Source organism: Leptodactylus fuscus, chromosome 6 (genome assembly GCF_031893055.1).
Source record: "Leptodactylus fuscus isolate aLepFus1 chromosome 6, aLepFus1.hap2, whole genome shotgun sequence".
NCBI classification, from domain to species: domain Eukaryota; kingdom Metazoa; phylum Chordata; class Amphibia; order Anura; family Leptodactylidae; genus Leptodactylus; species Leptodactylus fuscus.
This window is the reverse complement of record NC_134270.1, coordinates 101,719,181-101,747,121: the sequence shown is the minus strand read 5'-3', so window position 1 is coordinate 101,747,121 and position 27,941 is coordinate 101,719,181. Positions and strand designations below refer to the sequence as shown.

General features: G+C 42.6%; 1 protein-coding gene across 1 annotated transcript; it reads right to left on the bottom strand.

Annotated features, from left to right (window-relative positions):
* CIMIP1 (ciliary microtubule inner protein 1) lies at positions 1–22,799 on the bottom strand. The gene is made up of 4 exons (XM_075276883.1): positions 22,714–22,799; positions 10,316–10,397; positions 8,404–8,508; positions 1–175 (listed from the first exon to the last, which is right to left on the bottom strand). Exons 1-4 carry the CDS (start codon positions 22,782–22,784, stop codon positions 20–22), a joined length of 414 nt encoding a protein of 137 aa, XP_075132984.1. The 5' UTR covers positions 22,785–22,799; the 3' UTR covers positions 1–19.
* Between the last annotated feature and the right edge of the window lie 5,142 nt (positions 22,800–27,941).

The window sequence follows — 27,941 nt, the reverse complement described above, 5'->3', positions numbered from 1 at the left end:
GGGCAGATGACTGATATATTCAGGCAATCCCTTCGGCTGGCCAGTTCATACTCTTACAGAAATCTCCCTTGACGTGCTGGGGTCTGCCATAACATTCCAGTTGCAGGGTCGGGACAGTTGATCTCCAGCCTATCAGGCCTTGAGTTGTTTGAGGAAGGGCAGGAGATGGCTCAACCTGAAGGGAAAATTGAATTTTAAGGGGGTTTAAATACAGTCCTATGAAAAAGTTTGGGCACCCCTATTAATCTTAATCATTTTTTGTTCTAAATATTTTGGTGTTTGCAACAGCCATTTCAGTTTGATATATCTAATAACTGATGGACACAGTAATATTTCAGGATTGAAATGAGGTTTATTGTACTAACAGAAAATGTGCAATATGCATTAAACCAAAATTTGACCGGTGCAATAGTATGGGCACCTCAACAGAAAAGTGACATTAATATTTAGTAGATCCTCCTTTTGCAAAGATAACAGCCTCTAGTCGCTTCCTGTAGCTTTTAATCAGTTCCTGGATCCTGGATAAAGGTATTTTGGACAAACAATTCAAGTTCAGCTAAGTTAGATGGTCGCCGAGCATGGACAGCCCGCTTCAAATCATCCCACAGATGTTCAATGATATTCAGGTCTGGGGACTGGGATGGCCATTCCAGAACATTGTAATTGTTCCTCTGCATGAATGCCTGAGGATTTGGAGCGGTGTTTTGGATCATTGTCTTGCTGAAATGCCCAAACTTTTTCATAGGACTGTAAATTGAGCTTAATCATTGTGGACTTCTACAACTTTATAGTTTATTTTGTGGTTCAGCTCTACACATTTTAAGAATCTCAACTTGCTGAGTGAGAACAAGTCAAGTCATGCGGACAGGAAAGTAGATTGTGAACTACTTTTCTGAGTGCATTTTTAATATAAGTACTGTATTTATTAATAAGGAAAACTAATAATTATTTACTAGAGATGAGCGAACAATAAAATGTTCGAGGTTCGAAATCCGATTCGAACAGCCGCTCACTGTTCGAGTGTTCGAACGGGTTTCGAACCCCATTATAGTCTATGGGGAACATATACTCGTTAAGGGGGAAACCCAAATCCGTCTCAGGAGGGTCACCAAGTCCATTATCACACCACAGGAAATGATGCCAACACCTCTGGAATGACACTGGGACAGCAGGGGAAGCATGTCTGGGGGCATCTAACACACCAAAGACCCTCTATTACCCCAACATCACAGCCTAACAACTACACACTTTCCACATTCAAAAAAACCTCTATCAAAGTGGGAAAATACCTGGAAACCTTCTTTACTCCCCAAATGGATGGACACAAACCCCAATTTAAGCTCAACAAACAGTAACAACCACCCCTTTAAATCACGTTCCCCATGACAACCACGGATGGAATAAACAATGGGAAATCCAAAAGCCCTCACCCTTAACTGTCATTTTGAGTGTGTGTGTGTTTGTGTGTGTGTGTGATGTGGTAAGACCTTCCAAAATTCACTTTTCTAGCCCTTAACATGAGCCCTTCCAAACAAAGTTACAGGACCTTAAGCTGAGCTACCAGCAGAGATTGAGGCCCTTGGCATGAGTAGAGCCTTGCACCAGCAGTGTTTTTGGCCCTTGGAGTGAGTAGAGCCTTCAAAATACAGTGTTTTTGGCCCTTAGAGTGAGTAAAGCCTTGCACCAGCAGAGTGTTAGCCCCTTTAAAACTCTTTGCCCCTAAAACAGTGGTTCCAGAACCATCACTCTCATTGTGTTGGATTGATGCAGTGGATTGGACTGAGGACCCAGACATTGACATTCATTTTGACTGTCAAATTGATAACATTTTGGCATCAAGTCCTGGGGGTAACTTTGATTTAGAGGACCGCAAAGGGGGAGAATTGGCTGCAACCACTACTAGCGGTAATGGTCCTCTAATATCGGACTCTACATTACCTCTACAGAGTTCTGATCAGGTGTTAATAGACCAAACAACATGCTCCAGTACTTTAGATGTAGATCAGAAACCACTTTCCTTTCCGACACCAGATTTAACCAAGCTTCACCATCATCATCCTGCTGAGATGGAGCCACTAAAGGAAACCTTGCCTTCAAAGGCATGTCCTGGAGCTGCGACTGAGCCAAATGTAAACACAGAGTCCTTTTGAACTGAACAAAATTCACCAGCAGTGTTTTTGGCCCTTAGGGTGAGTTGAGCCTTGCACCAGCGTGTGTCCCGTAACATCAGGCGGGCCCTAAGTTCTGCGCTTTGCACAAAAGTTCCACTTGACCATCGACGTGTGGACAAGTGCATGCGGCCAGGGACGCTACATCTCAATCACGGCACACTGGCTGAATGTAGTTGAGGCTGGGACTGGGTCGCAAACTGTGGCGGCCTGCCTTGTCTCCCCGCCCAATATTCCTGTCAGGAGTGCTGAAACACCACCCTCCTCCTCCTCCGCCCTTGAATAGACCCCAGCTACTGGCGTGGGGAGACGTCAGCAGGCCGCGATGAAGCTCATCAGCTTGGGGGACAGACAGCACACTGCTTCCGAGGTCAGGGATGCCATCCTGGCTGAGATGGCAATGTGTTTTTCCCTGCTGCACCTGGGGCCAGGCATTTTTGTCATGTGTGATAACGGCAGGAACCTGGTAGTGGCTCTGGAGCTTGCCAGCCTCCAACACGTTCCATGCTTGGCCCATGTCTAACTTAGTGGTGCAACGTTTTTTGAAAACATACCCAAATGTACAGGAGCTACTGGTGAAAACGCGGCGCTTGTGCGCCCACTTTCGCAAGTGTACAGGAGCCGCTGCCAGCCTCAAAACACTCCAGCAATGCCTACATCTGCCCGAACACCGGCTGTTGTCTGTCGTCCACACACGCTGAAACCCTACATACCATATCTTGACCAGAGTGTGTGAGCTGCACAGACCTTTGATGGAGTTCCATCTACAAAGCCCAAGGATTCCTCAAAGTCAGCTCCCTCAGTTTCTGCACCATGAGTTTCCAGGGGTGGCAGAGTTATGGCTAAAGGCAGAGGCATGGATAGGGGTGATGTCTAGGGGCAAAAGCAGTGTGGATGTGGAGGCAAGCTAAGCAGCAAAAACTGGGGGTACAAGCAGAGGCATGGACTGGGGTGATGTCTAGGGGCAAAAGCAGTGTGGATGTGGAGGCAAGCTAAGCAGCAAACACTGGGGGTGTAGGTAGCCCCAATATATTCTTTGAATTCCCAGTCAGACCCTGGCACTATATGGCAGTAGCAAGAATTGAGGGTGTATGTAGCCCCAATATATTCTTTGAATTCCCAGTCAGACCCTGGCACTATATGGCAGTAGCAAGAATTGAGGGTGTATGTAGCCCCAATATATTCTTTGAATTCCCAGTCAGACCCTGGCAGTATATGGCAATATCAAGAATTGAGGGTGGCATGAAAGCCCCAATATATTTTTTCAATTCCCAGTCAGACCCTGGCACTATATGGCAGTAGCAAGAATTGAGGGTGTATGTAGCCCCAATATATTCTTTGAATTCCCAATCAGACTCTGGCACTATATGCCAATAGCAAGAATTGAGGGTGTATGTAGCCCCAATTCTATTGTTAGGGGAATTACAGTGTATTCAAGTTAGTTTCTGGGGTGGAGGTGGGGGGGCACACTGTTGGAACGTGGATCGGGGGCATATAGGGTATATGGGAATACACTTTCAGTGTATTCCATTCAGGATCCTCAACACTGTGGAAAGCTGGGTTGCGCAGATTGAGCCCGTCAATGCCACGTTACACTGACAAGCTTCTCCCTGGAATTTGACTCTTAAAAGAGCTGTTGGTTATCTTCTCCTTCCTATCCTATTCTATCCCTGCCTACCAGAATCTAATTCCTAGCTAAATGGACGGAGACCTCCGTCCCCGGTGAATTGCAAGCTCTCTCTGACTCGAAGATGGCCGCCGCTGTTCGTCTGAATCAGAGGTCACATGTTTTCGGCAGCCAATGGGATTTTAGTATTTTTTTCAATGTCCCTGTTGTCGTACTTCCTGTCGAGTTTTCGCGCACTTTACCATGCGGTGTTCGATTCGATTCGAACATGGCGAACAGCGTGATATCCAATCGAACATGTGTTCGATAGAACACTGTTCGCTCATCTCTATTATTTACCTTTTCATGTAGTGACTTTTTTGTTGCTGAATTTCATTTACTAGATCTTCAATTGTAATTGTAATTCGTACACTTCAAGACCAGTGAGGCCTTGGCAGAGGTAACTGTCTCTGATGGGGTGTTCTCTTCCCCCAGTATTGCTGAGTGGTAAATTTGTTGGGGTACAGAGTTACGCGGTGTTCACACTTGCAGCCGCTGTCCGCCCTTTGAGTTTCCGTTCTAAGCCCCGGAAAAACTGCATAGGGTATGGCTTGCTGGTGGTCAGTTTTGAAACCCATTCATTTAAATGGGATTTTAAAGCAAACCACCAGTGTCCATATGCAGCCTCTCTGCGGTGAACCTTTTTATTGCTTGGACACAAAGTCGGACATGCAGGACACCCCTTAATTGTCTCTGATGGCATGTTCTCTTCCCTCAGTATTGCTGAGCTGTAACTGTGGTGGGTACACTGGCAGTAGGTTGAGATTTTGGTAGCTGCTTTAAGATAATGGCATTTGGTGTAAGGAGCACACACACCTGAGATGACTCTTCTATCACCCTGCAGTCATTGGAATGGACCTTGGTCTAGCTGTCTGCCGCTGACAGGACAGCTGGGGGACACAGTTCTAGTGTTCCCAGCTGTCTGGGTGCAAGTCTGCAATAAATTTAGTGTGTGTGTGTGTGTGAGCTCTGGCTTCACTGCCTAACCCTAAGGGCCCCTTCACATGGCGTAAGCGCTTGGCTTATTCCAAGCCGTACACGCGAGTGCTTTTAAACACTTCCCATTCACTTCAATGGGAGCGCTCGTAAAGCCAGCTTTACATCACACAAAAACAAGGATGGGGGAACAATTTCAAAGTTCTTGTGCCAGCAAACCATGTAGATGAAGTGACAAGGGGACAGTAGTACGTAATATTGTTATATATCACATCATTTGCAGTCAATATTACAATCATAAAGAACTACATAAGGGTAAAAACTGATTTATATGCATAGAAGGCTATTGCCTAAGCTTAAAGAGCCAAAAACCCCTGTAAGAGCTACCAAGAGTTAACTATAACCATGCTGCATGGTGATGTGCCATTGTAAAAACACAGCAATGTCCACCTTACCAGAACATCACAAGACACCGTCCGACGTACGTCCGATTGTATTAGCGGCCATCTTTTGTTTATTGGAACAGGAGAGAGTCATTCTGCATTATTGCAAACACTTTATAGTCTCTAGCAAGTCAACAAACATTTGTCCCTGGACGAAGCCTGGTAGCGCAGGTGAAACGTACGTTGGACTGTGTCTTGTGATGTTCTGGTAAGGTGTCATAGGTTAGCCTATACAGATCTCATACTAGCTAATGGTTTTTTATAGTCTATACCAGGGGTCGGCAACCCCTGGCACGCGAGGCATATTTTGCAGGCACGGCAGCCAGCCCGCAACTTTCATACACTAAATTGAGAGAGAGAGCGTCCCTTCAGTGCTCTGCTAGAGCTGAGGTGTAGGACACGCCCCCTTCTCTCCCTGCCACCAATCAGAGGTGAGCCTCTCACTGCACAGGATAAGGGCTCCCTGGACCTGCTGCTACACGTGAGGAGGAGCTCCTGCCGTCTGCAGCCCTGAGGAGGAGAGGACGCTCCGGGGAGCAAAGTGAAAGCAAACACAACACTAGGTACATGTGTGTTACTAACTATTCTTATTAATGTCAGGCATTTGGGGTTATTACTTTAGTTTTAGTAACTCCATGTGCCTCACATTAATAGCAGTTAACCCCATCATGTCCCTCACATTAACCCCTGTGTGGCTCACATAAGGGTTACTGATATGTGAGACATATGGAGGTACTAATAAGGGACCTATATAATGAAGATATTCACTTATTACCTCTATATGTCTGACATATCCGTGTCAATTATGTAAAGCACACAGGGGGTTAATGTGAGGGACATGATGGGGTTAACTGCTATTAATATGAGGCACATTGAGTTGTAACCTGCAATGCACATGACCAGACTTTTTATCTACAACTGTGGATAAAAGTACAGACCTATATATTTCAATTGACCAATATATACAGCCATTCTTTTTGTGGCTGTGTATCTGGGCCAAATTGAAGAGCTGAAAACTATGGAGCAGGTCCTATATGTGTCCTATACATCCCCTATATCTGTCCTATACGTACCCTATATCTGTCTGCATTTGCAGCCCTGTCAATTTATTTTTAACATATAGGTCAGTGAAAACCACATGCGTGCCACTTGTATGCAGGAGGCGTAAGGCTGAGGCCCCACGTTGCAGAAATGCAGCGTTTTAGTTGCAGATTTTCATGCGGTTTATTTCAACCAAAGCTAAAAATGGCTACAGAAGGAATGGGAAATATATAGGAAGCTTCTTATACGTCTCCCCTTCTGCTCAATCCACTCCTGGCTTAGGCTCAGAAAAACACAGCAAAATATGTAACAAAAAAAGATGTGTTCCCTGTGCCTCAGCCTTAGGCTAAAGCCCCACGTTGCAGAAACAGCTTTTTTTCGTTGCAAATTTTGCTGGTTTTTTTGCCGAAGCCAGGAGTAGATTGAGCAGGAGGGATACATATAAGAAGCTTCCTATATATTTCCCGTTCCTTTTCTAGCCATTCTTGGCTTTGATGGAAAAAAAACGCAGCTAAATCTGCAATAAAAAAAGCTGCATTTTTGTAATGTGGGGCCTCAGCCTTAGTGTGATTCTATTGGGTGGTGACACTGTAACTAGATGCAATTATAGCCAAATCCAGTTCCTGGGCACCAGTGCGGCCACTTTGTTGAAAGTGTGACACCGATTAATTTCTGGCTGGGGTTTTGCTGTTACTGCACCGCCAGGAACTAAAAGTGACTGAAATTAATCTGCGTTTCACTTAGGGAGTGTTCACACTACCGTCTGTGTCCAACAGCTAGTGTCCGCTGCTAATGTCTGTTCAAAATCTTGTGCGGACATTAGCAGCGGACACTAGCTGTCGGAGACCGAGGACTGGATGCAGCATCCAGGTACATTGTGTGTCAGCTCTTTACAGGTATGACCTCACTCTGCTACCAGTCACATACATTACCACTAATTGTGGGTTACACATGTACTTACATTGCTTCTAATGGAAAAGAACATGTGTATCCAGGAAAATAGTGGTAAGCGCATGTGGCTTGGATCACAGTATGACAGCACCCCTGTGCTATATGACTTTAGTGTAGGTGTCGTCGGCTTTACAATTATTGCCCGGCACTCCGAGGACCACATCTTTGATTTTTTAATTTAAATCGGCACGCCGAACAAAAAAGGTTGCCTACCCCTGGTCTATACAATCCCCTGTCAGCTCAGGGACACATATCTTTTCCCTTTCCTAATTGTTGAATGTATATCCTGTACACAGGGGAATGTATCAGTGTCTCTAGTCTTGATAACCCCTGTTTCAGCAGAGAATTCACCTAATTTATGACAAGTCTCTATGTTGATACTGCAGTCTGTGCCAGCTGGCATAAATTTTAGACATCACTTATGCCAGAAAACTGGTATGTGATGATGAATCTGGCGAGGCTGCCCACAACACATGACCACCATGACCCACTTTGTGCTGCAACTGACGTTTAAAAAGTTGCAAGCTCAAGGTTTGTAACTTTATTATGCCATATAATAATTCTGCCCCAATAGTTAGCTGACGGAGGATTTCTAGACTGTAAGGGCTAGTTCACACGTGAACTGCCCGCGCGGGTTTTGACACAGAGAGAGACGCGGCGAGCCGCGTCTCTCTCTTGTCAAAACCCGCCCGCCGCGACCATCGCTGTCGCGGCTTAACCCTCTGCTGTCGGCTCAAATGAATGAGCCGACATAGGAGGGAGCTGCCGGGGGCGGAAGCTGCGCGGCTGTGCCTGCGCGGCTTCCGCATGAAGAAAGGACATGTCCTTTCTTTTCTCCACTAGCAGCAGCTCGCCGCTAGCGGAGAACAGAAGCCCGGTGGTCTCCATAGACCACCATTATAATGAATGCTTTAATGAATTGAAACCTCTTCTAAATTTTCACAACTTAGGGTTTTTTAGGGCTAGTTCACACGTGAGTATAAGGGGAGGTTTTTGACAGCGGATTTCGCGTCCAAAACCTCCCCTTATACTCACGTGTGAACTAGCCCTAAAAAACCCTAAGTTGTGAAAATTTAGAAGAGGTTTCAATTCATTAAAGCAACTAGAGATTGTATCAAAGAGATTTGGGTTGTTTGTGCCACCGCCTTAATCTCCATAACTATTTCACCGCCTGTATATTCTACATTAGCGTTCTGACCTTTATGTATTGTTCTAGTGGGGTTACTGTCCGAACCTTCATGTGGCCAGGGACTTTTATTTGTTGCGTCACCTTCTTTGCCTCCATGACAGTTTCAGTTCTCGGCTGTGGAAAGAAGACAGAGATTTATATATGGTGACTATATATGAGGCTGACCTACTGTAGAGGACTGTAATACAGTCCATTTCATACAAGTAGATAGAGAAAAAAACGAAAAACAGCACCGAGCTGTATATGGTGACGTAACGTAAGGTAGAGAGTATTAAATATTGAATGAAAGCTTCTCACCTTACGTGGTTGTGATGACCACAACCACTATAGATAGAGCCTATGAACCACTTTTTAGGAGGGTTCTTCCTTAGGTGTTGGAGCTGAAGGATCCGTGCCACTCGAGGTGTCAACAAGAGGTGCCAGTAGGACCAGAGGATAATGATCACTGCGCTTCACCTTATGTTAATAAACGACCTTTATTGATGTTCAAGTTAACTTTAACATGGACATCAATAAAGGTCGTTTATTAACATAAGGTGATCATTATCCTCTGGTCCTACTAGCATACAAGTAGATAGAACCTGTTCAGACACCAGAAAGTAAAGAGGATTTTTAGGTGGACATCTGCCTTGGATTCCTTTATATTTTCAGCCCCCTGGCTCACGGTTGTGGATAGAGAGTATCAGCAGGCCCATGTGGCTTTCCACCGCTGATTAGGTCAAAATGAATGAGTCTAATCAGTAGGGAATCTCAAGCCATGGCCTTAGAATCAACTGCATAATTAGTGGCAAGATCCAGCAGGATACTCGGTTTACAGGCAAAGAAATTTAGTGATCAATCTTTCCAGATCTGTGTGACTATGATAGTCTTCGCAATGGGTATGCACGATGAGGCCATTAAGAACCTGGTACACGAGAGGTCACACTGTTTCTGTTGCTATGCCAGTCCAAATCTGTTAACAATATGAGATTCTTTTGTAAAGTACCTTATTTGTTTTTTATTTTAGATCTGGTTAGGTCGCATGTTTGGCTCATAGGTTACTGGTTTATATTCTAGCCAGTCTGATGCTTGTACACATGTAGGTTTGCGTCTTGTTTTTTTTTGTTTTTTTTTAGCTGACATGGTTTGGAGAGGTGTCAGGAATTAGCTAAGAGTGCTTCTAGAAGTTTTCCCGGTGAGCAAGTTTTTTGATGGGCCCTCGGTCATCCTCATACATACTGGAGGAAATGACTTATGCTCTATATGTTTAGCTCAGCATGATATTGATAGAGTATTCACCTTTTTCTGAGATGTGATCGTGGTATGGTCCAAAACAGTTCCCAGACTGGTGTGGCAAGGAATCAGGAAGTTGACAGCGATTGAGAGGGAACAGCACATCCTGAACTGTAGGATATCATGTTTTTTCTGTGCCAAGGAAGGTGCGTTGGTTTGGTAGGGGGATAACTGCTTCCTGTTGTGTTGGATGGTCTTCATTCGAACAACATAGGGCTTGATGTATTCCTTTCCAGCTTACATGATGGTATTAAGCAGGCTTGAGTGCCTAAGGAACAGACCTTATTGGCAGCGTTCCTCCATGGCAGAAGGGAAAGCCTTGCCTGGAAAAGTTGTCATCAGTGATCATCAAGTGCATGTTCAGCCATAAAAGGCTGGTTGGCGCTCAGGATGACATTGTCATGAAAAGCCATGATAAGAAGTAGAATAATAAGAATTTATTTTACATTGGGCAAGGCCTCCGAAAAAACTGTTTTGTCACTCTTTTGTTTAATAAAGCTGTGGCCGACTCTCCCATCCACAAAACTACTCCTGTGTTAGTCATAATGTTTTATTCAAGCTTATAAGATGATTTGAAGTAATGGTTTTTAAGGAAATTCCGGGAAAGTGACAGGTACATTCAGTCTAGTATCCATTTTTATATATTTACCTCATTGAAGGGTGCGGTAAGGAAACCCCAGTTCTCTGGCCAGATCTTGGTGGTTTCCAGCTCTTTTTTCACATGTGCTTTCCTGAACAAACATAAAGTAGAATGTTAATGAAGTTTGTATGTGTATTTGAGGGGTGGGGGTGTTAAGGGATTCTGTCAATAGGAAACTCATTATCAAACTAATCACAGAGGGAATAAAAGTGTCGGGGCCCTGAGCTCCTGGGAAGCCCACTGGACTCTGGGTGCTGACTGCCTCACTTTGTCTTTTCCCACTTAGTTAAGGGGATATCGTCACTCCTTAGGGAGAGACCACAATTTAGATGTGTGGAGTTTTATGAAGCCATTTGCGCCCCACTTTGAAAAGGATCATGGGTAGAATATGCAAATCTGTCTTCCATGATGTAATTAGGAAGACAGTGCCTCAGTCATGCAGCCCAATAGAGGACGCTCCCTTTAACATCATGCCCAACCTTCCCAGAGGCCTTTGCTGCAATGATGTGGGTTTTTACCAAGTACAGTCTCTCAGCCGAGGACAGCTGTTTCGATCTGTTTGGATCTCTTCAGCCCGGCGCAGAGAAGACTGACTTGGCAGAGGTGAGAGCCTTCTAGACAGGGTTAAGGGGATATCGTCACTCCTTAGGAAGAGACCACCATCTAGGTGTGTGGAGTCTTATTAAGCCATTTGTGCTCCACTTTGAAAAGGATCATGGGTAGAATATGGAAATCTGTCTTCCATGATGTAAGCGCCCTCTATTGGGCTTCATGACTGAGGCACTGTCTTCCTAATTAGATCATGGAAGACAGATTTCCAAATTGGAACCAGTTTTATCCTACAACATTACAATGACACAAAGCCACCTCCAAATTATGCAAGCTTTCCAAGTCTCATCTGTATTACATAACCCCCCTTCAGCCCTTCAGATCACCCAGCATCAGATTTTGGGGTCCAAGGGGTTGCTAAAGCAATCTGAAGACTAATCAATGGACTCCTGGATGTCTTTCCCTATTGCACACAGGGAGCCTTTGTGCAATTTACTGCAATACAGAAATATTTTTTACTTTTCAGTTGACAGAGTTGGTTGAGCACTTACTTTTTACAGGGTACTTACTGGTACTGTTTTTAGGTATATTTGACTTTTTGATTACATTTTATAGCATATTTTGTTAGGTGAGATGTCGAAAAATCATTACTTGGCGTTTTTTTATTTTATTTATTTATTTATTTATTTATTTATTTTCATGATGTTCACTATGCAGGTTAAATAATGTTTCAGTTTTATGTATTGTTTTTATTATTATTATTATTATTACTATAATTAATTTAATATAAGAAAGCTGCATCCGGATGAATGGGCCTAATCAGCAGGGAAAAGAATAGGGGGATAAAAGAACATAAAACCAGAAGTCAGAATGGGGAATATATTCAGCACAAGAAGTGTTGAGGGGCACAATATGAGTAGGAGGAGAGATCCGATCCTAATAGCAGGGGAGAGAAATGCACACAATGCCAATGCCCAATCATAGATGAAGACAGTATTAGGTGGCACAAGAGAATGAAGAAAGTGGAAGACCTGTACAGACCGAAATGCCTCTGAAAGGGACTTGGCGAATGTAGTAGCAAAACAGTGTTTGGTGAAGATTCAGCAGTTTCAGAGGAAGTCATTAAGATGGCGAAAAGGGAAAGGCCTGGGGGGTAAAGGGGGCAATAAAACAATGGGATTAAGGGTGATATATTTATATTTAAAGCAGATTCCTTTACCTTGGCAGTCACAGGGATCGTGTGGGCCACCGATTTTGAGGCTCTTAGTAAAGCCTGTAGAGAAACTGGTGCTACCAGATTCTAATGTAACCAATTGTGGATGGTTGGTGTCATTATGTAGAGACCTCCTCTGAGAAAGCCAAGCTGCGATATAGTATTTGTAAAGATGAGGAACCAACAGCCCTCCTATTCTCTTATGGTAATCCATAATATGCCTATGAATTGAAGGGGATTTTAAAGGCCTACATATCAGAATACCTTTAACCCCTTAACGACCTGCCCATAGGGAATCTACGTCGGCACTGACAGGTCCTTCCTGACTGCCCTATAGGAAAACTACATCGGGCAGTCAGGGAAGGATTCACTGTCAGTGCCGACGTAACTGGAGCGGATCTTAGCTGTATCTTACAGCTAAGACCCTGCTCCATAACCCCCCATCGGAGACCCCTCCGATGGGGGGATTTTAACCCCTTCAGTTCCGTGATCAAACATGATCACGGAACTGAAGCGGTTCCGTGATGGTGCCGGCGGTATCGGCACCCCCCGCGGCGAGATCGGAGGGTGCCGATATACAAAACATGCAGTCTGGGGTCTGGCCAGTGACCCCAGACTGCCTGAGCCCCCCGTTACCTGGTTGATCCTGCCCCTGTTGTCAGGAAGCCAAGCGATGCGTCTACATCGCTTGGCTTCCTGTTACAGACTGGAGACACGTGCAGCCTGTGTCTCCAGCCTGTAACACTAATTCAGCAATGAAATCATTGCTGAATCAAGTGTCCTAAGAGGGACACATAAAAAAGTGAAAAAAAAGTGAAAAATAAATAAATAAAGCTTTTGAAAAAAATGAATAAAGTTATAAAGCCCCAAAAGTCTCCTTTTTTCTGTAAAAAATGAGTTATGTAAAAAAAACCTAAAAATTAATAAAAACAATACATATTTGGTATCGCCGCGTCCGTAACAATCTGTACAATAAAACTGAAATAATATTTAATGTATACGGTAAACGTCGGGGGAAAAAAACGGAAAAAACCCGCCGGAAGTAGTGATTTTTCACCATCTCACCTTAGAAAATATGCTATAAAAAGTGATCAAAAAGTCATATACACCCCAAAATAGTACCAATAAAAAGCGCAGGTTGTCCCGCAAAAAATAAGCCCCCAACCAACACTGTCCACGGAAAAATAAAAATGTTACGGCTCTCAGAAGGTGGCGATGCAAAAATCACTGATTTATGTCCCCAAATGTGTTTTTGTTCTGCAGAATTAGTATCGCATAAAAAAATACTATAAATGAGGTATCGCCGTAACCGTACCGACCCGCAGAATAAAGGTCACATGTTACTTATACTGTACGCTGCATGGCGCAAAATTTAAAAGGGAAAACTCAATGCCAGAATTGATTTTATTTTTTTTAAATCCAGCAAAAAAAAAAGTTAATAAAATGTACTCAATAGATTGTAAGCACCCAAAAATGGTGTCATTACAAAATACACCTCATACCGCAAAAAAACAAGCCCTTATATGGCCACGTCACTGTGATGTTGTTATAAGTATGTTCTGTATGTTCTGTTCTGCTTACTTATTCTGCTTTGTCTGCCTAGCAACAGTGAGGTAGTAAGGGAGGAGGAGCTGAGCTTAGGGGGAGGAGTTGTTAGACAGGGAGCCATGATGGAGCATGGAATAAAGTGTTCTGATCTACAAGAGTAACCATCTCATAGTGGACTTATTCCAGAAGACCTCCATCCTCACTACAACACTACAGTCACCATAAAAATAAAGAAAATATAATATCTAGTAATGTGAAGGCAAAAACCCGCAAAAATCGCCAAATTATTAGAACACAACTGGCTGCGGCAGGTAGGGAATATATAAGCTATGCAAGCGTATGTCAGGGGACACCCCATATTTACATCTTATGAGGGAACGGACACCAGAAATGACCCCCAAAGTGACCCCCAGAGTGACTCAACCAATCATAGGAGCTACTGGGACATAGTAGGGAATTTGGTGTTTGCAATGTCCTCCGCACCGCTTACATATTCCCTCTTCGCCATCCGCTGTGCAGTCACGTCTGGGATACTAATACTCACTACACCCCCTGATACATTCTTTGAGGGGTGCAGTTTTCAAAATGGGGTCACTCCCTTGGGGAATCCACTTTTCTGGTATCTTTACAGGCTCTACAAACATGACATTGTGTCCAGATACCAAACATCTGAATCTGTACTCCAAAAGCCGCATCGTGCTCCTTCCCTTCTGCGCCCTGCTGTGCGCCCAAACTGCAGTTTATGCCACAGGTATGATACATGTATGACACTGGTGTACCCGGGATAATGTACGTAATGTCATATGTGGGTATAAACTGATATTAGGGCACAGCCAGACACAGAAGGGAAGAAGGGTTATTGGGTTTTTGGAGCGCAGACGGTTTGGTTTTTGGATGCCATGACACTTTTGCAGAGCTGAAACGCCAGTAAAGTGGAATCCCCTGATATGAGACCTTATTTTGGAAACTACACCCCTGAAGGATTTATCCAGGGGTACAGAGAGCATTTTTAACCCCCAAGTGTTGCTATAACTTATTATTCATAAATGAATACGAAGCTGATTGTGAGAAGTGAAAATACCAATTTTTCCAGGAATCCGTCATTTCAGTGCATAATATGTTGTGCCCGCCTTGTATCAGAGATGAACGCTCTAAAAGCTGTTGTGCCCGGGATACCCACTTAACAATTTTTGGAGTGTCTCTGCTGACATAAGTTGGGCACAACATATCGGGCACTGAAATGGTGAATCTCTGGAAAAATTTCATTTTTAACTTCTCATTGTCAGTTGCGATTTCATTTCTGGAAACTAAATAAATGCAACAGTCAAGGGTTAAAAACGCTCGCTACTCCATTTGATAAATCCCATCAGTGGGCTAGTGTCCAAAATGGGGTGACATGTCTGCAGATTCCACTTTACTGGCAATTCAGGGTCTTTGCAAAAGTGATGTCCAAAAACCAAACTGTGCGCCAAAAAACAAAATAGCGCTCCTTCCCTTCTGTGCCCGGCTGTGCCCAAACAGCCGATTCTACCCACATATGGCATTAAGTCCGTTATCGGGGTACACCAGTGTCATACATGTGGGCATACACCGCCATTTGGGTACACAGCAGGGCGCAGATGTGAAGGAGCGCTATGTGCTTTTGGAGTGCAGATTTAGATTGTTGGTGTTTGGACACCATGTCATATTTGCCGAGACCCTAAAATTGCCCCTACAAAATGGGGTCACTTCTTAGGGAATTCCAGTTTACTAGAACCTCCAGGGCTCTGCAAAAACATCATGGCGCCCAGAGGCTCCCTCTAAATCTGTACCCCAAAAGCTAAAAAGCGCACTGCTCCTTCCCTTCTGAGCCCTGCTGTGTTCCCAAGCAGCAGTTTACACCCACATATATAATTTTTTGACCCTCGGGATGGCCCCTTAATAGTTTTAGGAGTGCTGGTCTCTGACAACACAAAGTGGGGGCAACGTATTGGGCACCGAAATGGCAGATTTCTTTCAAAATTTCAATTTTCATTTTGTACATTAATTTTTGGGAAGCATTTTTAGGCTCAGAGTGATAATACACCTTGATACATTCTTTGATGGGTGTAGTTTTTAAAATGGGGTCACATTTGAGGGGTTTCCATTGTATTGGTACTTTAGGGGTTCAGCAAATGCGACATGGCACCTGAAAACTATTCCAGGAAAATCTGCCCTCCAAAACCCAAATAGCGCTCTTTCCATTCTGAGCCCCACCATGTCCCCATACAGCAGATTATGGCCACATATGGGATATTGCCGTGTTCAGGAGAAATTGTGTAACAAAATGTGGGGGGCTTTTTCTCATTTAACCCCTTGTGAAAATGAAAACTTTGGGGATAAAGGGACATTTTAGTAATTTTTAACCTACACATCCCAAGGTTAGTAAAATCTGTGAAAAGGCTATAGGGTCAAAATACTCACTATACTCCTCAATTAATACCTTAAGGGTCTAGTTTATAAAATGGGGTCATTTATGGGGGGTTTTCAATTGTTTTGGTAACGTAAATCTTGTTTGAATGTGCAATGGGCCTAAAATATCTGCAGGCAAAATTTGTGTCTTGAAATCCAGTTGGTGCTCCCATCTTTTTGGGCCCTACCGTGCGTCTGTACATAGGATTAAGGCCACAAAGTGTACATTTTTGAACACGGGAGAAATGGGGCCATCTATTTTGGGGTGTTTTTCTTTATTTTCATGCCTTGTGTGCAAAAAAACTGCCTTTAAAATGACTCTTTTGTGTAAAGAATATGACAATTTTTTGTTTGACACAAATTCTTTTAAAACCTATGGGGTCAAAATACTCACTATACCCCTCAATGAATACCTCAAGGGGTCTAGTTTATAAAATGGTGTCATTTATGGGGGTTTTCAATTGTTTAGGTAACTCAAATCTTGCTTGAATGCGCAATGGGCCTGAAACATATGGAAGCAAAAATTGTGTCTTGAAATCCAGTTGGTTCTCCCTTTTTTTTGGGCCCTACCGGGCGTCCGTACATAGGATTAAGGCCACAAAGTGTACATTTTTGAACACAGAAGAAATGGAGTCATCTATTTTGGAGTGTTTTTTCTTCATTTTCATTTGTTATGTGCAAAAAAACTGCCTATAAAATGACACTTTTGTGTAACAAAATGACATTTTTTTTGTTTCACGCAAATTTTCTAAAAACATATGGGGTCAAAGTACTCACTATACCCCTCAATGAATACCTTAAGGGGTCTAGTTTATAAAATGGGGTCATTTATGGGGGTTTTCAATTGCTTTGGTAACTCAAATCTTGTTCAAATGTGCAATGGGCCTAAAATATCTGCAAGCAAAATTTGTGCTTTGAAATCCATTTGGCCCTCCCTACCTCTTAGGCCCTACTGTATGTGCGTATATAGGACTAAGGCCACAAAGTGTACATTTTTTAACACGGGAGAAGTGGGGTGATATATTTTGGGGTGTGTTTCTTCTTTTTGATGTGTTGTGTGCAAAAAAACTGGTTTTAAAATGACACATATTTGAAGAAAATGAAAATGTAATTTTTTTCATCATTTGTAATAATTCTTGCAAAACAATATTTGTTTGATCAAAATGCTCACTATACCCCTCAAAGAATACCTGAAGGGGTCTAGTTTTACAAATTGGGTCATTTAATGGGAGGTTCTGTCATTATGTCACCTATTATTGTCTGCAAACATAGCTTGGTACAGGAAAAAATCACAAACTCAAAATTTCCAAAATTTGCTTATAAACTTGATAAACTTCTAAATTGTCTAAATTACTCAATTATGCTAAAATTATTTCAAATATGCTTGAAACACAAAAGGAACATTTGGAAGTATATAACTACTAACTTTTTTGCCCTGTATTATTGTGTATATGTGAGATATCGCAGCTGAAAATGGAAAACATTGTAAAAATTTCAAAATTTTCAGCATTTGCAAGTTTTTTAAATAAATTTACACAAGTTATATCAGTCTAATTTTACCTTCTCAGTAAAGTACAACATGTCACGAAAAAACAATATCAGAATCGCTTGGATGCGCTATACTGTTACAGAATTATTCACTGATAAAGTCACACAGGGCAAATTTCCAAAATTTGGCTTGGTCATTAAGGTCTAAAATAGGCTGGTCACTAAGGGGTTAAAGTGTAACTAAAATGTTGGATATTTTCTGTGAAAGCCTACATTTTTTCCAGTCGTTCTATTGCTTCTGTAGTGAGAGCTGTTTCTGTCTCTCACTGAATGTTACTGTGTATGGGAGTACAAGGCTGTGTAACATGTAGAGAAAATGAGGGTGGGGGAGGGTCACATCAAACAGTTATATCTCAAACATTAGAAAATGTCATACGAAAGAGGAGACTCTCTTCTTTCATGTGATACTAAGGCTGCAATGATAAATTATTTCCAGCGATATCACTGGTTGAAAACACAGTCAGCATTGGGATTTTTATATCATATATATTATACAGCTGTAACCAGTGGTTTTCAACCAGTGATATCTCTGGAAATAATTTAGACATTGCAGCCTTATGCTGTGTTCACACATCAGTATGCCATCCGTCTGTTTGAATTCAGTTTGACACTTCAAAACGGACTGATGCACATACTGATTGTATACTGACACCTTTTTATGCTGATAGCAAACGATGTCCGGGCCCCTAGAGGACAGATAAAGGGATTAAAAGTAGCAATTGTAAACAGAGTAGAGATAAGGAGATATAATAAATGTCCCTGTGTCCTCCTTATCTTTACTCTGTTTACAATTGCTACTTTTAATCCCCTTATCTGTCCTCTAGGGGCCCGGACAGCGTTTGCTATCAGCATAAAAAGGTGTCAGTATACAATCAGTATGTGCATCAGTCCGTTTTGAAGTGTCAAACTGAATTCAAACGGACGGATGGCATACTGATGTGTGAACATACCCTTAGCTTCATATGAAAAAAGAGAATCTCCTCTTTTTTTTTACACCAAAAGTAAGTTTGTATGTTTTTTTTTTTTTTTTTTTAAATAATAATAATTATTTTTTTTTAATATGGCTCACAATTTACATTTTTCCCTATCAGTATGTCTTTGGAGTATGGAAGGAAATCCACACAAACACGGGGAGAACATACAAACTCCTTGCAGATGTTGTCCTTGGCAGGATTCAAACCCAGAACTCCAGCACTGCAAGGCTGCAGTGTTAATCACTGTCCACTGTATTACCCCTGTATGTTTGTCTTTTTGTGCCACCAGAGCCACAAAAGACAAACTATACAAGCACTCTGGGATGCTGCAACTTCATCTGGAGCCACAGCAGTCTTTCAAGGCCAAAATGACTGGAGCGGTGCTCTGTAGAGCGCAGGGAACATGACTGGGGCGGGGCAGTAGGGGGGACCAATCGGGACCTTCAGCGCGAAGCCGGCAGGTAACGGTCACTCGTGAGCTGCGCAGCATACCAAAAGGTTGTCCCTCCCTCCCACCGTTTTGTTAGGATGTGGTATTTTTTTTTTTTTTTACAGGATATGATATCGCAGTAGACGTTGCGGGTGGAGTCCTTGGAGTTGGTAGTCAATTCTGGAGAAATAGGGTCAAGTCAACGGGAGGCTCCACAGTGACCATTCGGTGGTAATTAATCAGTGGTGGTTGGCCTGGCGCTTGCTGAACGGTTACAGGGCTTAGCCCTGTGAGCTGGTACATGGAAGAAGGAGTTCATCTTTAATCATAGTGCCGTTGAGGTGGTGATCGCGACTGGTGGTAAGTGTATGTGGTTGTAGTAGCGCCAGGCTGGTGGTTTTGGAATCTTCGTAGCTCCAAGGGCTCTTACCCAGGTTATTTATGTTAATTTATGTTAATTTTATTTATGGTAATTTTATTACTGCTAACTAAGTTGTTTACTTTATCTTGTTTGTCAATAAATCGTCTGCTGTGGCCGATTAAATCCATCCCTGGTTGTGAGTGTGTTTGCGTTTATTACTGGTGGGGTTGATGGTGGTGGTATGTGGTGTGGTAACAGGCATGGCAGCATGGTGGATAGGGCCAGAGGCCCTATCTAAGTGGCATCTAAGTGGTATTTGAAAGCCCTCCCCCCCCCGTCTTCTGCAATGCCTCGTCATGCACAGTGATGTGCAGAATTATTTGTTTATTTGGATATCATATATAGTGCCTATGATGGCAAACCTCATCGGTGTTTGATGTTGAGTCCATCAGGGGGTTGGATGACTAAGGCAACCGATGTTTGGATGCAGCTCATGTCATAGTGATCAGTACATTTCTTTTAGCCCGTGGGTGCTGGCTCAGGAGCCCCCTCCTGGCTAGCAGTGCATAGAATGGAGCTTGTTGGCAGTATAATAGGGATCATTACCAATTCTATGCCACTTGCCCATTCAGGAACAAAAGCTCCCTCTGTGGTGGGCTGCAGGACTGGTGTCAGAAACTGACTCCTGAGGGGGGCCACTAGGCTACTGGGTGCTGACTGTGGCTGCTGCAATGTTTTTCTTTTTTTTGAATAGGCGTAACAACAGCAGGTAATTTACTTACCAATCCCTGCTCCTGGCCAAGGCCTTTGCTTGCACTTCAACCCTCCAGGGGGCCACGGCCTTCCCATATGATGTCATTGAAATTAACAGCAACATGGGACACACAAGGCCACCTGGAGGGCTGAAATGGAAGTGAAGATTGCTGTGGCCAGGAGTGGGGATTGGTAAGTAGGGCCCTTGGCAGAGTTATTTGTTGACTGAACCCTGCAAGATTTTTCTCTTGAGGTTCAACCGGACGGTTCCGTTTGGACCACATACATCCAAACTGAAACAGCTATAATTATATTTGGGGCACTTTTCGCATTGTGGAAACTGGAGTTGATTTTGCAGTGGATTATGCCCCTAAATCAACAGCAGATTTTTCCATCATTCTATCTCTCACTGAAACCAATTGGAGCAGGATGCTGGAGAAAAAAAGTGTCCTGCTCCGTCTTATCGCAGATTCTGCAGCTGCTTTGGAGGCCGCGGCTTGAGACGCCCCACTGGTTAGTCTTAATTTGGGCCTAATCGGGGGGGAAAGCTGCTTCACAATGATATACAACTGTATTATGGTCCACTCCAGTAGGTCCTCCTCAGCAAAAAACACCCAAAATTTGTTTTGCAAGTGAGTTGCTCCAAAAGGGGTCCATTGAGGCTCAGCTTCCCCAGAGCCCACACAAACCTGTAGCCAACCCTAGTGGGGGCTCATGTGTTAATTCGTTGTATCTGAAAATCTGCGCAGCCTTCTACAGTGGGTACCTCTGGCGGAGCAGAGAACTCTGGTCAGCATCCATGCCCATGGCTGGAGTGTATTCCTAGAGATGGGAGGCCTAATTGTTAAGCGAGAGTTTTGTGTCTGTTTTTTTTTTTTCATCCCCTATGAGCCTGGTGCCTTTTCATAGTTCACAGATTCTACAGTTGGTTTCAGAACCAAACTGTGGAATTAGGTCATGTCTTCAGATGTGAAGGACGTGTCCAAATATGTGTGCAGCAATAGTGTTGTGTGATTGTGGCTGTGCTGGTGACTCACATGACCAGTGTGATTGAGATCAAGTAATAAGATACAAACAGGTCACTCTGCAGCTTGCAATCCTTGCCCTGAATAATTCATGATAGTAAATCACACACCCTTGTGTCCCTCTCCTCCACTTTATATACACTATTGTACATGCAGTAAATAAGTATGTGTTTGTATATAGCATATGTAACATACCCTGTGCGGACATGTTTTACCAGGAACCTATACTATAAACATACAGTATGTTGCATGTATCATCTCCACCATACACTCAGATATGTGTGTATGTATATGCTGTATAAATGTGCACATATACGTATATTAAATATCTCAAATTTGTCCTTCAATAAACCGTTGCCGTATTTCAAGTATCGGTTTCAATCATTCCATCCACAAGGGATTGTGCGCCCACCAGGTTTTTTTTAGTGAATCTAAGTTCACTTTTTGTTGGTCCACTTACAGCTTGTCCCCAGGAAGCAGCTGTTGTTCCAGGTAAAGGTGAACCCCATATATGACCTCAGAGCCGTAACAATATTTATATTTCTATCAAAAAACTGTAAAGGTTCCATCAAGAGTATCTTGTTCTTTAGAGGAGAACAACCAGCCATTACTCTCCAACTACTAGTGCTTTATTCCACTACAAAGGAAGCGCGATTACCCTCTCTTTTTTATCCTCCCAGTTTCCGTATATTAAATATAGTATACACATTTCATTCTTTATTCAGAGAGAGTACATTGTATGCATACTGCCTGCTATATATTTCATATACATATCACTATGTATACAAAGCCTATATATATATATATATATATATATATATATATATATATATATATATGTAGCTGTGTACACAATCCTAGCTCACTTCCACCTAATTATATACATATTACATGTACTGTGCACACATAATACAATATGTTCTAAATGCACCTTCTATGTGCTTGTCATTGAGTCAATATATGCACAATTTCCCTGCAGTGTATAACTTGTTTACAGACACATTATATTCTTAGGCCTGGTTCACATTTGCGTTCAGTATTCCGTTCAGGGAGTCCGCTTGGGGACCCCGTCGAACAGAATACCGAACGCATTAAAAAGCGTTGAGCAATGAAAGCACACGGACCTCATGGGCTATAATGAGGTCCATGTGTATTCTGCACGGTGTTCGCACGAGTCATGCGGACAGAAAAGTACTTTAAGAACTACTGTACTTTCCTATCTGCATGATTCGTATGGACACCACACGGAAAACACACGGACCCCATTATAGTCTATGGGGTCCGTGTGTTTTCATTGCTCAACGCTTTTTTAATGCGTTCGGTATTCCGTTCGCCGGGGTCCCCATGCGGACTCCCTGAACAGAATACCAAATGCAGATGTGAACCAGGCCTTATTGTATATCCTATACACACACATTACTTATTATACTACCCATGTACACCATAATAATAATAATAATAATAATAATAAGTGTATATACAGAGGGAGAGATAGAGAGAGAAACATAATGAAATATACAAAATCTATGCAATCCTTGCACATTATGTACACAGATAAAACACAGTAGTATGTTACCAGATCATGTCCTGTGCCACCAAGTTGCAGTGTTTGCCCTGGCCTGGGCTGTGCTGTGGGGCAGCTGCCATTTCTCTGTATACACTGCTTCCTTGCAGAATCAGACCACAACTGATTGATGTTTACCTGTAGCTAGGTAACCTCACAGTGACAATGACATCACACAGGAGGGCCAGTCCCTCCACAGTATTACACAAGCAGCTTTACTACATTGCTACTGCACAGTATTATATATGTGTGTATGTATAAATATGTATAGGTCATGAGAAAAACAAATACACTAACTCAATATTAATGAGATAAATAAGGACAATAATACATGCCATTGAGAGGGTTGAAAAAATATCACAGATGTACTCTATGTAAAATATAATGTAATGTATATGGTGTTGCCCATGCAAGAGAATCTTCTTGATTCTTACTGGTATCTGGAGATCCCGGCAGAACATTTATATGGGCAAATATAATCAATTGAAGTCCCTGAAGTAGAAGACAAAATCCTCTAGAGTGAGTCCTGTTTGTTGCCATTTCTCTCTGCACCAAGTAATAGAGGGGGAATAGAAACTTATCTATCTCCTCTCAAAACCAAACCAGAGTTAGGGATTAACAAAACTGATAAGGGGGTGTTCACACTACCACTGGGGGTCATTAGTATTGTCCATTGCTTTTGTCCATTAGAAAATATTAGCAACAGATACTAGCCGATCCATTAAAAATGCATTAAAAATTCCATTGATTTTAATGAGATTTTATCTTGCGTCGTTAGTGACCGTTAGTGTCCGCTTTGCACCAAATCCATTAAATGTCCATTTTTGTGGACAAAGAATCCTACATGCAAGACTTTTGTGTCCATTTAAAAAAAAACAACAACAAAAACAACAAACTGCAGGACCTGGCAAGTACCCCAGACGATGTAGGAGATGCTTGGTTTCAAAACAGAACTGGAAGTGAGAAGGTGACTGGCAGATTGCTGGAATCATGGTATATCTCACCCAGGTTTCTGACATATGTGTGGTCTTGAGTAGGCCTCAGCCCAGGTGTGGGTTCAAGGCTCATTACTGGCCCATATAAGGGTGCATTTAGGCTGAATCCACACACAATTTTTTGGTCAGGAATCCGTCTCAAAATCAGCCTCTAAAAAAAGCCTCCCAATAGAGTTCTTGGAGGCTGATTTTCAGGCGGATTCCTGACCTAATTCCTTACCAAAAAACTCAGTGTGAATGAGAGTGCTCGTAGTGAAAAAAGCAGCCCATTCATTTCTATGGGGAGCGCTCGTATGCCGGCTCCCATAGAAATGAATGGAACTGCTTTATACGCCGCTTATTCTGAACGTGTTTTACGTTCAGAATAAGCTGCCGTATACGTAGTGTGAATGAGCCCTAAGGCTGCAGAGTCTGTACTTCAGGGCAGATCCTGGGAGCGAGAGGAGGCGCCTGGGTCTGTGAGTCTGGTGAGACCTAAGTGTGTTATTTAAAGAAGTCCTTTCACCATTTTGCCCACAGGCAGTTCTATACACTGCCGGAAAGCTGACAGTGCGCTGAGTTCAGCACAATGTCGGCTTTCCCGATCTGTGCCCGGTGTGAAGAGCTTACGGTCCGGTACCGTAGCTCTTCTATGGTCAGAAGGGCGTTTCTGACTGTTAGCCAGGGACGTCCTTCTTCACAGCACAGCCAATCGCGCTGTGCTGTGAGAGCCGGGAGGAATGCCCCCTCCCTCTGCTCGCAGTACTCGTCCATAGACGAGCATTATCAGGGAGGGAGGGGGCGTTCCTCCCGGCTATCACAGCACAGCGCGATAGGCGCTGCTGTGGAGAAGGACGTCTCTGGCTAACTGTCAGAAACGCCCTTCTGACCATAGAAGAGCTACGGTACCGGACCGTAAGCTCTTCACACCGGGCCCAGATCAGGAAAGCCGACAGTGCGCTGAACTCAGCGCACTGTCAGCTTTCCGGCAGTATATAGAACTGCCTGTGGGCAAAATGGTGAAAGGTCCTCTTTAATTTGTTTGTGTGGCTGATAGTAGGCCACATGTACAGTTAGCCTTTTCCTGTTTAGTTATTGCTCGAACGAGCAGATTTTTGTTTGTTGTTTTTGAACCTGAAGTTAAGGTTTATTTATTTTTGCTATTTGATCAAATAAACCTGTTTGCACCAGATATTGTGTCCCTGTCTCTGACTGGTTGGGTCTGCACTATTGCTGCTACCGAGATACCTTCCCCACAATATATATATATTGGAAATACAGTGTGGATATTCACCGAAAGGGTCACTATCAAGCGCTCCTCTGGTATAAGTATGGTATATCCTCCTCTCCGTAAGTGGGTTTCCTGCCTCTGGAGTCTGGTTGACAGCTGCCAAAGAAGTTCGTCAAAGCTGGAATAGAAATACGCAGGTTACCGTGGAACTTCTCTGGATATTGTTGCAGGTCTTCATACAGACTTGAATACACTCCACTTGTCATGCAGATGGATGTAATGGGAAGGAGCCAGAAGTGTTGCCTTTGCTGCCGTCTCTGCCTGGCAATCCTTCTCCACTTTGCCCGGATCACCTCTAGGTCAAAGAAAACAGATGGAGGAATCATTTTCAAAAATGACAGCAGTAGCACCAAGTAGAAGTGGAACAGATAGACAATACTCTCCTCTCCAAAGCTGGCTCCAGAATGAATTGTCAGCTCTTGTTCCTGCTTTTATATTCTATCTGTTGTCATCTCTCTGTCATCACCACTGTTAAGTGGTGAAAATAGAATATTTATAACATAAAAATTTTCTCTGCTGGGTCTCCACCTCTCGCTCTCTTATGTCCCATTATACTTTCACAAAAACTTCTCTTAACACTTCCGATGCTAGGTTCATACCCGAGTTCGCGTTTCCATTCTGGAGGTCCCGAATGGAAACCTAATCCACTTTAAAAAGCAGTTACCTACGGAAACCTGCGGACCCCATAGACTCTAATGGGGTCCACCAGGTTTCCATCTGAGAAGGGCGAAACATGTGGAGTGAAAAGCGCTACATGCAGTGCTTTTCTCTCAGACTTTTTTAAATGGGTTCAGGGACGGAAACCCTGAACGGAGTTTAAGCGCTGGTGTTAACCCAGTCTTAGCTAATACTTCAACAAAGTATTGGAGAACTAGAATCTAGGTGACATGGTTACATTTCAACTTTGTATGACAGGGATCCAGGGGGTCAATTTCTGATGGTAACAGATACCCTACTTGATTTTCCTGTTGCCTTTATCACATACTGTGCCTCAAATTATAACCAACCTCATTTCTTTATCACATACTATGCCTCAAATTCTAACCAAGCTCATTCCTTTATCACATACTATTCCCCAAATTCTAACCAACCTCATTTCTTTTGACATTTTTGACAACTGCTGCACCCATTGTTAGAGGATCTGCTAGTCATATGAGGCTATTTCAATATGGCCTTGGATACAGTCTTAGATAAATTAAACTCCCTCTGAGCCTCATGTTTGATTGGCCACAACATACATACATGCATAGATCACTTACTGTAATCGACAAGCTTAATCCTCAAGGTTTCTGACACAGAATCCTGGCCCTTCTTTAGTCTTATTATGATAACTCAATTCATATCCTCTTCATGAAGCTTTCTGCTTGTCCCCCTACTGTCCCACTAGGACTAAATACATCCAGAGGTGTCCAATAAGATTCTTGATTAAATTGACGCATAATTTCTTAGTTAATAAACAACAGGACACCTTGCCTATCATAATCCTGGGTAATCTGTTCTCTGGTGATAAGCCTTCATACATGGTGTTTTTCAGTTTTTTTTTGCCGATAATAACTGCATTATGATTGCAGCACATTTTACATTTCACTCTCAGGCAGGAAGCAGGTACAATAAGGAGCAGTCTGCCCCCTCCTCATCCATTATTACTTCCACTGGTTTATTACCTGTAATTCTGTCAGGCGTAATTATAAAATTATTCAAGTGACCGTAATATATATGATCCATGGACAATGGACTGCAGATATTTGAAATTCTGCAGCTTAAAAGATCACAATAAAAGAGAAATCTGAGAACAGTCAGGCAAGCTGCTTGCTGTTTATGAATAACCTATTAGCAATAACACAAGCAGTAAAAAGTATATACAAGTACATTGTAGACTTTTCCTACATTGTAAGCTGTGAGATGCTGCAGAATCTTCTCAAGACAAGTGTCAGAAAGTGTATAGAAAGCGGTTTCAAACGTGTACATGTTGTGCGAAGAACTAGCTCCTCTCCTCTTCATTCAGTGTGTTCAGAGAAGAACCCCTCCACTCATTGTGAACCCCTTTTGATTTTTGAAAATAACTAAGGATAGAATTTCCGTAGTAACAGAGAATGAATAGCAAATTAGCTAGAAGAAAGACACATAGTGGCAGCGACTTTACAGAGGTTTTCAGGCAGAAAGCAGCCACATTTTGAAAGGACATTACATTTTGGTCCAGAATCACATGTTCTTTCAAATGATCCTAAATTGTCCGAAAAAAACTCTATTAAAATGGATTTATGAGAAATCAATCCTGTCAGATTAATCTGATTAGCTTCTATGAGGAGGTCAGTTCTAGACTGGAGCTGAATAATACTGTGAATGTATCTGGACTTTTGAAAGGCATTCGATACTGTGTCACCTAAAAGTTTGGTATACATAATTAGGTTCACAACCTGGCGCTGGAAGCAAGGACATAGACTTGGCATATCAGAGTTAATGTAGACAAATGTAGGGTTATGTATTTTGGGTGATGAAACAAAATGTGAGATTATGTATTTAAAGAGTGTTTATCATTGCAAAAATGTTTTTTAATTAATCACACTGTATTGTAGCCTCTATAAAGGTTATTTCAAGAGTTTTAAAACACTATGTTTTTTCTGAACTTTTTTCACGTCTGTTTTGTGTCATGTGAATTTTAAAATGGCATATTAAAAGTTATTTTTTATTAAGCCTGAGGAGTGCGGACCTGCTATAGCGTGGTGGATGTTATTTCAAGAGTACCTTTATTTTTAAGATGCAGCATGTAGATTTTGAATAAAGTGACTTTATTCAGAGAGCACAGGAGGTGTTTTCTTTCTTCACAGAGCACAGCGGCATCATCGCTGGATCTTACATACTTATCGTTATACGCCCTCCTCTTATGATTGTAGAGCCTTCCAAATAGTCTTCAGCATCATGTTTTTTTTTTATTGCCTTCCTCTGGATCAACACTGTACGGTTATAGGTTGGAC

Excerpts from the sequence above, each read along its gene's own strand:
- CIMIP1 (XM_075276883.1), bottom strand. The coding sequence starts at position 22,784 with ATGGCAGCTGCCCCACAGCACAGCCCAGGCCAGGGCAAACACTGCAAC. Across the intron at positions 10,398-22,713 it reads GTGGCACAGGACATGATCTG|GAAAGCACATGTGAAAAAAG; the intron begins GTAACATACTAC and ends ATGTTTGTTCAG. Across the intron at positions 176-8,403 it reads CACTAGAACAATACATAAAG|GTTGAGCCATCTCCTGCCCT; the intron begins GTCAGAACGCTA and ends TTTTCCCTTCAG.